The 11956-nt window shown below is 38.4% G+C and overlaps 1 protein-coding gene across 1 annotated transcript; it reads right to left on the reverse strand.

Moving 5' to 3' along the window:
* Positions 1–125: 125 nt before the first annotated feature.
* On the reverse strand, positions 126–11686 carry LOC145502853 (cysteine-rich with EGF-like domain protein 2). The gene is made up of 15 exons (XM_081482253.1): positions 11391–11686; positions 10353–10435; positions 9926–9980; positions 9722–9777; positions 9060–9112; positions 8483–8521; positions 7910–7959; positions 5333–5459; positions 4861–4962; positions 4604–4684; positions 4104–4205; positions 3494–3577; positions 3234–3329; positions 2185–2319; positions 126–304 (listed from the first exon to the last, which is right to left on the reverse strand). Exons 1-15 carry the CDS (start codon positions 11538–11540, stop codon positions 186–188), a joined length of 1332 nt encoding a protein of 443 aa, XP_081338379.1. The 5' UTR covers positions 11541–11686; the 3' UTR covers positions 126–185.
* Positions 11687–11956: the final 270 nt, after the last annotated feature.

Here is an 11956-nt window from a genome sequence, read left to right on the forward strand (position 1 = left end):
TACCACACTGTGCGCAAAGATATTCCTGATACATGTTACGGCCGATCCCAACAAAATGCGGTCTTAGATTGGCAACTGTATCTTCCAGTAACCCGACTAACATCCTGAACAAACTAAAAATACAATTACGAACTGAACAAATAATTTATTTCTAAATTCCCTTACAATTGTACAAAAGTTTGGTGTCATAATTCCTCTCGTTCGCTGGAGTCACTTTTGCTATTATCCTGGTCTTTCTCTTCCTTATCATTTTCATCATCTTCTTCGTCGTCATCGACATCATCCTCCTCCTCTTTCACAACTTCTACAGTCACAACAAAAACAAAATAAAATAAAACAAAATAAACAAACTCAGAAAGTTTAAAACCCAGCAAGAAGCGTCTTTCTTGGACATCGACTCACTCATAGTTTCAGAAGATTGCAACGTGAGAAAGAGTGGTAACAACAGCAAAAGTGACACCACAGACAAGAGAAATTGCGAAGTCACGCTCGTGATGACCGTGAGGTGTGGTTCGCATTGCGTGACACATGCTGTGAGCTCATGTGCATCCCGCAAGAGAGAGAACACAAAAAATCGAGAGACGAAATCTAGTAGTTTAGTAGTTTCGCAGTTTCAAGTAATTTTTTCCCACCCTATGTTTTACAAATTATTAGAAGATTTTTAATTTTCTGATAAATCTAGGTTTATCTGTGTTTATATATCAAGTTAAGTCAGGATCCAGCTAACCTCCTATGACTCAATTTCCTTCTAAATTTCTTTGTATTATTTTAAACAATCTTTACCATAAATTGAGAAACTTTTTCAAAAACAATTGTCCTCCCTACACATGTGAAGACATGGTAGTTACCATAAGCCAACTATATTAGTCCAACAAAGTACTCTAAAAAATAATGAAAAATTACAGTGACCCACGTTGTACACTATTGTCACCCTATGGAACAGTCTTTCAAATTTACTAATTACAAGCCTGGCTTCGCAGGGAACAAATGTAAAAAAAAAAAAAACCTCTACAGTTACACCCACTTATAATTTGTGTAATCAAAGGTGCTCAACTCATCGAGAGAGCTTTAAAAAAGTTTGATGTTTTTTCATCTGTGTTGTTGTTATGTTGTATTGCAAGCCATATTATACACAGTTCTACATGTATTGTTAGCAATACTTTAATTCAGTTTTCATGTTCATTATTTCATTCAAGTAGGAAATTCTCCCTTCTCTTTACAATGTTGAACTGCAACAATGTAATGAACTGAACCTAATCTGTGTCACCTTTCTGTATCCATGCCCTTTAATACAAATCCCTTGTTATTATACAACTTTGACGGGAAAGTTGAGAGAGCTTCAGAACGAGACAGCTTGAAACTATAGGTTACAGTATTAACTGTTAGTAAAAGATTAGGGTTAATGGAGTTACAATCTTGAATGCCCTAATAACTCTTTTACCTGTTTTTGTTTCTTCGAGGATCAACGTCAGCGTGTTTTATTATCAAACAAAGAGATCTTTGAAGAAACTTTAATAACTCGTGAAATTCAGAAAATGTTATGATATTTACATTATTTTAGTAATGAAATGGTTAAATTAGAGTTATGCTGAGTTATTATTTTTAGTTTCTGTTTCCTCCAAAGAATTGTAAAAGAAAAAAAAAAATGCATTGATGTCAAACTGCTTAGGTGGGGAGGGGTTGGAAAGTGAAGTTCTTGTTTCTCCTTGTCCAGTCAAATGTGTTGAGAAAAGAATGCATCAGGTAGAGAGGGGGCGGGGGGGGGGGGGGTTAGGGGGCTTTCTTGTGATCAATTAAAAAACCCTTGGGGAACTAATCAATGACTAAAGCATTCAAAAGCGTGCAATGCTAGGAATTGCTGCCAACAAAACTGCTTCAACCTGAGAAACTCTGTAAAACACAGGGCTAGTAGTATCAGAAGCCAGAAACACCTATAGTTTCAGTATGTGGTTCCTGCCGCATGTCACCTTCTTAAGAACCATAAGATGCAGCCATACACAAGTGTTAAAAGAACAATAGCGAGTCTGCTGCGCTTCATCACAGCGGCAACCACACAAGCGAAAAATACTGCATATAGGACAGAACCAAGTTTCATATGCACTGCGGAGTAGTAATTGCCCTTCTCTAGGTCTTCTTCTAATTCTTGTTCTTTGGTCTTTGAGTCTTTTTGTGTCTTCTTTTTACCTTTCTTTTTCACACATTTGTCCCCATCTCGTCTGAAGCCCTTCCGACAGTCACAAGTGAAGCTACCAGGCATGTTCCTACACGACTCTGATTTTTCATCACAGTGATGTTCACCTGAAGTACATTCGTCCACATCTGGAGAGAAACAATATAGCTCTAATGTAAACATAAAAGCACTCGACACTGGCTTCCATACATTTCTTAAACTACTAAGTCTGCATACAAGACAAGTGGCCCATGAGGCTCGCGCTTATCTCCGGTTTCTATAGCATAAAGCAACTGGTAGACAGTATTTCTACTGCCCCCTGGATGGGATGCTAGTCAATCGCAGGCTTACCCCTAGCATTAAATTTGCCAGTACCCATTCATACACCTGGGTGGAGAGAGGCACTGTGAGAGTAAAGCGTCCCGCCCAAGGACACAACACAATGTCCCTGGCCAGGGCTCGAACCCAGACCGCTCGATCCGGAGACGAGCGAACTAACCATGAGGCCACCGCGCCTCCAACCAACTAGTTGGGAGTATTTCATGATGTATCAACCCTTTAAGGTTATTCCACTGAAATAGAACCTGCACTGAGATTTTTGTGAAACTTTGCCTATTGATTGTTTATATTATAGGAACTTAAATTTTGAAATAAAAATTTAAGGGTCCCCATGTTCGTTTAGTAGCAACAGCACCTTGTTTATACCCATATAAATCCTTATAATAGCACTATGATTGTAGTCAAGATTGCTTGCTAAACTCACGTTTCCGACGATTGCTTTTTGTTCTACACTGAGAATTGGTCCATATTTATTTTACACAGAGAAATTTATTACTCAATTCAAAACAACAGAAAAAATGATAGGACGTCACCATACTCATTTGCGAGAAAATGACGATTTACCTCTATGGCGAGGTTCAGCTGTAAAGAAAAAGCCGCCATTTTAATTGCACGCGCGCTAATCACGCGTGAAATTATGTGCAGTAGGGATGCGCAATGCAATACTGGGGAATAACCTTAAACCCTAATATCAGTAGCGGGAGAATTTTTGTTCTTGTCTTACCTTTACATTCATTGTCTGCCATTTTGTACCCTGTGTTGCATTTCGTGCATCCTTGGGAACCCTCTCCAATACAAGTCTCACAGGCTGAGTGACAGACTAAAATAACAACACAGCTCAGGTTTAGAGCCCACTAAAATGCACAAAATATACCTTACAACTTTTGTTAACAGGCAAATAAACCACTTGAGCAAATTATAATCGAGACCAAATCCTCGCCTCTCCCCCCCCCCCCCCCCCGAAAAAGAAAATCAGGTATTTACCTCGACAAATGTGTGATCCAGGCGTATTGTCACAAAACTTGCCGTTTTCACAGAGGGTCGCATTCTCAGCACATTCGTCTACATCTGAAACAAATTTACCAGTTGCTTTTATTTCAAGATATTAAAGTTTTCAGAGAAACACATCGCATGATTGATTTCTTTGTGACATTTACTCCCTGTTGGCTCATCAAATTTCTCATCTAATCAAAGCAAAGGGCAAAGTGTCATTGTGTAATTTGTTGGGTCTTCTCCACCTTCCAGACTGTGACCTTGTTTCTAATATGTAACTTCTCAGTAAAACAGCACAGAGCATTTCACTTAGAACTTTGAAAGCACGATCAGTTTTGGTGGAAACAGCACATGCCCTGGTAGTTTTGGTGTGAACAACACACACCCAGGCAGTTTTGGTGGGAACAGCAAATGACCTGGTAGTTATGATGGGGACCGGACATGTCCTGGCAGTTTTGCCAGGAGCAGCACAAGCCCTGGCAGTTTTGGCGGGAAGTGCACTCTTGCCATACTATATTTTAGGAAATGGAATGGCTGGTATATACTCCTAGGTAGCTCTACACTGCTTCTGTATAAAGGAGAACATTAAGCTTGAAAGTACCTTTACATCCTTCTTCATCACTCTTGTCATAACCTTTGGCACATTCAATACATCCCTTGGGTCCATTACCAGTGCAGTTGCCTGCACATGAATCGTCGCAGTCTGGGTTGGAATGATTTAAAAGAAAGTTCAGTTCAATATCCCAACTCTACTGTTTAAGTAACAATTTTGGACTAAAGTACTCTGAATAACATGCATTGTTGTGTCTAGTTTCACTTCTTGTTGCCAGCAACTGTTTTGCTGTCTGTTTTTCACACCAATTTGACATTTGGGTTAGGCAACAACAGATTTGCTAACTTAGGCTTGAAGATACAGTACACCCGTAAGTCAACATTCATGCATTCATGTTGTCAGATTATTCTACTTGTACTGTGAACATACACAACTTTACACATTATTAATTTGTACATCATTTCCTTGTTTCTTGTTACAGCCACTTGAACTGGGGCATAAAATTAATTTTAATAACCACCTTCATTATCAGGTGATAGGAGATTTACCTTCACAAACGTAAGACCCTGGGTTATTTACACAATATTGTCCAGCTTCACATGTGTCTTCTTCATCACATTCATTCTTGTCTGAAAAAGGAGACAGTTTTCAACTGAATGTGGTAGTCTATGAACAAACCAAGTGGCCCATCAGACAAACAACAAATCCGAAACCAGCCATGATCTGTGTACATGACTTTTCCATCATTTAGTAACTAATTTAACTCAATAAACCACTTTAAAACTGATTTAGTTTCAACATATACCTTTACAGCCATCCTCATCTGTCATTTCCCAGCCTGCTTTGCACTTTTCGCAATCTTTCTGAGAGCCGCCACTGCAGCCATCAGCACAAGACTTGTGACACGCTGTTTAGAAACAACAGTTTGCAATCAGTGTATACCAGCATGTAATTACCATATCTGGTTAATGTTCTTCAACAGTGCATGTACCAACCGCTGTTAACTGCTAATTAGATGACAAAGCGTTTCTTTGTCTTAGATGGAATCATACATTATCAAAGAAAGAAAACTTTCAATTGGTTTTCAGTTGGATTTCTTCCCTGTTTTGAACAAAGTTCCACACACAAGAATCCTGCACTTATTGTCCTGCAGTAGACACATGTACCCATCACCTACCAATTTTTTTTCAGTTACAAACCCCTTCCATATTTTCAAACAACCACTCAAATAACACCAAAATAACTTGCAAACTTGAAAGACCATGTAAAAGACTAACCTGTACATTTGGTTTTAGAATTTTCATCTTGCTCTTCAAAGTACAACTCAGCACACTCGTCGCACAAGTCTCCTTCATATCCACTGTCACACGAACATTTTCCTGTCCCCTCCCTAGTGCCATCACCCTACAAAAACATTAATAATCAACATGCTGGTACATCAGTAGTAGTGAAAACCAAAATGGCCTTATGCTTAGGGCCTCGGACTTCAAATCAAGCAATCTGGTCTCAAGCCCTGGGTGGGGTACATTTTGTCAGTCATGCTTAATCCTCATTAGAATTATCGGACAAAGCTCTTGAGTCCAGTTACTACCCTTGAACTCTTATTTGACCCTGTCTTCAGAGTTCACCAGTGACATAGCCCATGTACTCAAACTCTGGCACTGAGGCTCTCAAAGCCTATGATCAGAGACTGGATTAATTTTTTGCCTCCTGAATGGACTGGCTCCTTTGTCTATACCTCGCATAAGACGGGAATCATATTTCTTGCTTTTAGCTTAGTTATAAGGCTGACTAGCTTACTAAGAGAATAAACACGTTGTTTATCTCAGTCATGTGTATAACTGATAGTCTAAAACTTTAGTCTTCGACAGTACACTGCTATAAGGATATGCTAGTGCTAGATACTAGAATACTAGCATATCAGAATGTTTAGATTCAGTTGATAAACACTGCTGTGCTAGGCGTACAAAGGGTGACTAGAATACTAAGCTACAACAGACACTGCCGTACTAGGCGTACTAATGTACTAAGTGTGATTAGTATCACCCAACTTGTGGACTAATGCAAATCCTGCATTTTAATTGGCTACGCTACTAGAGGACTATTAGTAATAGTCCTCGAGTAGCGAAATTGGCGCAATCGAGCGTGACGCTTCCTCTCGTTCTATTCCCAAATAAATATTTCTTCAACTTGCATTTGCTAACTTTATTACTGCCTTTTCTGTCCGACTAGTAGGGTGATACTAAAACAATTAGACCCTTCGCCCTCAAGGGCCACGGGCCCAAATATGAGGCCAAGCCGAATGGGCTATTGACCCGTAGCACTTGTGGGCTATGGGTCTAATTGTTAACTAGAATACTACGACACAACAAACACTGCTGTACTTAGCCTGCGAACGCAGACGTATTTCCAGCTGTCACTTGGTTCTGCCGAAATATAACGTCTGTGAACCTGAGCCACGAAACGATTTCTGTGACGTACTGACTTTTGTTTCTCCTTGGCCAATCAGATTCCAGGATAGAATGAAACTTGAGTGCTCCTTGCAGCAAATACCTCGCGCAGTAGTTCTGGGGTTATTTGAGCTAAACTGTGATTGGCTTAGAATTTCTATGTCACAGAAATCGTTTTCTGGCTCAGGTTCGCAGACGTTATTTTTCGGCAGAACCAAGTGACAGCCGGAAATACATCTGCCTTTGCAGGCTATGCTGTGGTAGGCATACTAACGTACTAACATACTAAGGGTGACCAGAATACTAAGCTACAACAAACAGTGCCATACTAGGCATACTAACATACTAAGGGTGACCAGAATATTAAGCTACAACAAACACTGCGGTACCACGCGTACTTACATACTAAGGGTGACTAGAATACTATGACATGACTGCGAATACCTCACAGTAGTTCTGGGGTTGTTTGAGCTAAACTGTGATTGGCTTAGAATTTCTACGCCACAGAAATCGTTTTCTGGCTCGGGTTCGCAGACGTTATTTTTCGGCGGAACCAAGTGACAGCCAGAAATATGTCTGCATTCGCAGGCTATGCTGTACTAGGCGTACTAACGTACTAACATACTAAGGGTGACCAGAATACTAAGCTACAACAAACACTGCCATACTAGGCATACTAACATACTAAGGGTGACCAGAATATTAAGCTACAACAAACACTGCGGTACCAGGCGTACTTACGTACTAAGGGTGACTAGAATACTATGACATGACTGCGAATACCTCGCACAGTAGTTCTGGGGTTGTTTGAGCTAAAATGTGATTGGCTTAGAATTTCTACGCCACAGAAATCGTTTTCTGGCTCGGGTTCGCAGACGTTATTTTTCGGCGGAACCAAGTGACAGCCGGAAATACGTCTGCATTCGCAGGCTATGCTGTACTAGGTGTACTAATGTACTAACATACTAAGGGTGACTAGAATACTAAGCTACAACAAACACTGCCATACTAGGCATACTAACATACTAAGGGTGACCAGAATATTAAGCTACAACAAACACTGCGGTACTAGGCATACTAAAGTACTAAGGGTCACCAGAATACTACAGTGTAACAAACACTGCTGTACTAGGCATACTAACCTACTAAGGGTGGCCAGAATACTAAGATAAAACAAACACTGCCATACTAGGTGTACTAACGTACTAAGGGTGACTAGAATACTCTAAGGAAAAAAATTGAAAAACTGTACCCATAACGTGCACCATATGCCTTTGTCTGATTGACATTCTGTAGAAAGGCCTGTGGACCCTCAATTTTATGCCATCCACAAAGTGTTTTATGTAAGTTGTGCTTATTTGATATAATTATAAAATATTGAGACAGTCAGAATTTCTTGCATACCTCACATTTGCCCCGACCGTTACAAGGACTTTCTTTGCCTCCTGAACATTCTGTAAATAAATTCATTCAGAAAACTGAAAAAAATAGATTCCTCAATAGGTATGATGGTCATTAACCTCTGAGAAAAATATAGAAATTAAAATGTACTACTGGTACGTATTTTCATAGAGTAACCAGAGAGCAAAGTAAATTAATATTTGTTGGGAATTTACTGCTATTATTGCAGTAAAAGATGATTTCAATTATTGAACTTCAGTGTGCAAAGAACATCAAATTGGATATCATGGAGCCACTGTACTGCTTGTGGATTTTCCGGCCAGGCTAATAGATTCTGTCCTTCACTTGCATGATACATGTAGGCAATTCAATTAACAGAAGTACTGCAATTACAGAATCAGATCAATTTTTTTTTGGGGGGGGGGGGCGGGCTAATGGGAGTGGCATTAATTGGGCTAGTAAAACACAGTAAATATTTTAGCTTACACACTGTAGTATTCTTGCACCCTGAACTTTAGGTAAATTTTGAATGAAAGGTTTGCTTCTTATCATGTCATGATAATTTAATATTATTACCTTTACAATCTGGACCAAAAGTTCCATCTGGGCAGCAAACTAGTTATAATGAAAAACACTAATTTAAGTTCATAACACTGCAGTAGATCTACTGAACATAATTTATAGGAAAAAAAAAATGCATTTTCCCTGTCATTTTCAAAGTTACAAAGATGGGTGGTTCGCTCAGTCATATGTAAATTCTCTGAACAAAATTTCATGAGTCATTTTATTTCAATCCCTGAAGTTCATTTCCCATGACAGGTTTAGTAATTAAAAAACAGGCCAAAGAAAACAAATATGGAAAAAAAACAAAACAAAACAAAACAACAACAACCAAAAAAACCCAGTAATTTGTCTGGTCTGGGAAAAATGGATTCCTCGATATCCTTTATGGTTCATGACTATGACAGACTTCCTTTGTGTTGACCTAGTATCTTCCTTCCTTCCAGTATTACAAAATAAACAAATCAAAAGGAAAATCACAAATTAAATAAACTGGTGTTTGTCTAGCGGGTGAGTCATAAATTAGAAATGGGCAGAAATTTGACAGTCTGTATTTTCAAAATAAGGATCAAACTAACTGACGCAGGCTTACCTTTCAATTTGTCAATACAAAGCCACGTCTTCATGTCATTATTTTTGAACTGGCTGTAAATAGGAAATTAATGAACAGAAAATTAAGAGCTGATGGCTTTTTCTTTAGTGTGTTAAATGTTTACGTACTGTAGTCTCGCTCGAAACAAGCTAGTGAATACTGGGTCACAGGCAAAAATTGTGGACATTAATTGAAGTCAAGTTCCTTACGGCAGAAAAAGATATTTAAAGACATGTGTTATTAAATACTGCAGGAGTGGGAGAATTTAATGACGTAAAAGGTGTGAATCCTATTGGGGACTTGAGGTACAGTGGATTTTTTTCCCATTGTCCCAAAATTGTGATGCATGTAAGCTGATCAATGCCTCATCGAAAAGTTAAGAAAACCATGTCTGCATGTACTTTCCGACCCCTGTAGGATATGGGACACTATTTAACTCAATAGACATAATTTTAATACACACATGTGTACATGTATCAGGTCTGACAATATCTAATACTTTGGATGTTGAAGGTCAAGGCTGGGATGGGTATCTGAAAAATCATTATTGGGTCTGAAATAGAGCAGGATAAGGAGGAATGGCTGGCATACCCCCCCCCCCCCCCTACAAAAAATTTCATTTCCCTGGGGCTTATAAAAATACTAATAATTATGGTACTTACTGATCAAACCACCATTCCTCTAACGTTTCTTCTTGTTCTTCAACCATAGCATGGCACTAAATAATTAAAAATAAAAATGACAATTTGCACCACTAATTATGGCTAACTGCTTAAGAGGTAGTGTCAATCAATTATTAATAAAAATCATTGAAAATATAAGCCAAACAATGACATGAAAAAATAAATTTTTCTTCAGAAACATACCTCAGAAGCACTTTCATCACAAAGCCCTTCCATAATTTCAACTAATCTTGTTTCACTGGTAAAGGAAAAAAAAAATACTTTTTTTTAATATAAGAATAAAAGCAAAGTCAACACTACCCAATCAAGTACAACACAAGCACTCAAGAGAGCTTTGAAAGTTGTCAGACCATCATGACTCAACCAGTTGAATTAACAAATTCAAGAAGAGGAAGAGGAAAGAAACAAAAGAAGAAAAAAAAAACTTTAAGAAGAAAACAGTGGAATCAGTTTGGTCTCAGAGACTGGTTGGAATTCAGCATCTACAATCTGCTTCCCTGACTGTCTTGCCACTAGGGTTTTGAGACCAGTGACTAGAACACATAGGGATGTTGTTTTATTAATAGAATAAGAACTCCGTATCGCAGGTTAGAGCCTTTACAGACCATACCTATTTGCATAACTTCCTAGTTTTCTTTCCTCCCAGTCTGTGTTTCCCCCACCAAAGTTAGCTTTCTCTGTTTTATCTTTACCCTATGGTGTAAAATGAGAAACAGAACACCATGCAATGAATATAAATACTTAATATGACTCCCAGCTTTCACTGATTTATTCAAATAAGATAGTGTTGACTCGCTGCAACTTGTATTCACTTTTATTGGGATTAAAACTGCAAAAGTTGATCCTAGTTTTGATTGTTTGACTGTCAGAGTACTGGATGGCAGGCATGTATGCATGCATACAAGTCTGCATGTGTGCATCATGTTGTCAACACTTCAAATAAGAATGCACTTTTTTTTTTGATGACCCAGGTTAAGATCAGTGATCAAAGATCACTCAGATCATGGTGTGTTCCAGGAACAGATGAATCCACTCTGGTCACAGATTCAATGGCTCCTTTAATTTGATGCACTATGATCCAAGTTATCTCTGATCACTGACCCTGAACTAAGGATGCGTTCCTTTGAGATGACCCGGGTCTGGATCAGTGATCTAAGATCACTCAGGTCATGGTGCATCCCAGGAACTGATGAATCCACTCTGGTCATGGATTCAATGGCTCCTTTAATTTGATGCACTATGATCCAAGTCATCTTAGACCACTGACCCTGACCATGATCATCCCAAAGAAGTGCACTCTAAAACTCACAGTTTTCACTTCTTGGGACACAAACCGGTAATGTCCACAGACTAACATCCAGGCATATTTTCAACCCAAATAAATAGTTATTGTTTTAACACTGAAAATTTCAGAACTCAGCTTGTCATCTGATTAAGAAGTGGCAAACAACTTTTGATATTTGCAATGAAAAATTTCTAAAATTTAAAGCTTGCAACAAAGTGATGAATTGGTTCTATTCACAATAGCAAGGTGCCAAAGCATAAAACGATATCCATAACATCAAATTTCAAAACGTGCACAGATTAAACATTAACCTATTTTCCTGATGTTATAATTAGACAGGTCAGATAAGCTAAAACTATTTACCTTTTTAAAAGCGTCTACAATGTCAGTACACGTTGGACATTTCGCTTTCTTTTCCCTGGCAGCTGATCTAAGACCACTACAGAATAAAATGTTTGCAACCAAAACGATTTGTACAATCCAGTTTTTTGACATCTTCAATGAAATTTCCATAAAATCGTCCACGTGAATTGCGGTACTGCAAGCGCGACAAAATTTCTGCAACTTCAAATTTAGCACAGAAAAACTACAGAAGTAAACATCTAGCACATCGTATGATAATTTGAAAAAAGAGTATACGATTTCCCACAGCACTGAAAGTTTCTTGTACCACAAAACGGTCGTGGAAATTCACCGGCTCAATTATCGTGTTTCTTTGCAGTACAAAACCGCTGGGGAGCCAGGGAAAACCATGGCGAGTAGAAGAGAGAATATAATTCAATCAGAACTTTTATTCCAAGTTTTTTTTACTGTAATAAATATAAAAAGTTGAAAATTTAACTTTGTGTATAGATGGTAGTCAACCAAAACTTGCAATTTCTCTCAAACTACCTCATACTAGAAATAACGGAATATTTTTTGCTAGTTTA

The sequence above is a fragment of the Orbicella franksi genome, chromosome 11 (assembly GCF_964199315.1).
Source record: "Orbicella franksi chromosome 11, jaOrbFran1.1, whole genome shotgun sequence".
In the NCBI taxonomy this organism is placed as follows: Eukaryota; Metazoa; Cnidaria; class Anthozoa; order Scleractinia; family Merulinidae; genus Orbicella; species Orbicella franksi.

What these genes read in the sequence shown, in the direction of transcription:
- LOC145502853 (XM_081482253.1), bottom strand. Translation starts at nt 11,540, where the DNA reads ATGGAAATTTCATTGAAGATGTCAAAAAACTGGATTGTACAAATCGTT. An exon ending in TGGATCACACATTTGTCGAG is followed by an intron (nt 3,330 to 3,493) that starts GTAAATACCTGA and finishes TTGTTATTTTAG; the next exon opens with TCTGTCACTCAGCCTGTGAG. An exon ending in GGCAGACAATGAATGTAAAG is followed by an intron (nt 2,320 to 3,233) that starts GTAAGACAAGAA and finishes GTTTCTCTCCAG; the next exon opens with ATGTGGACGAATGTACTTCA.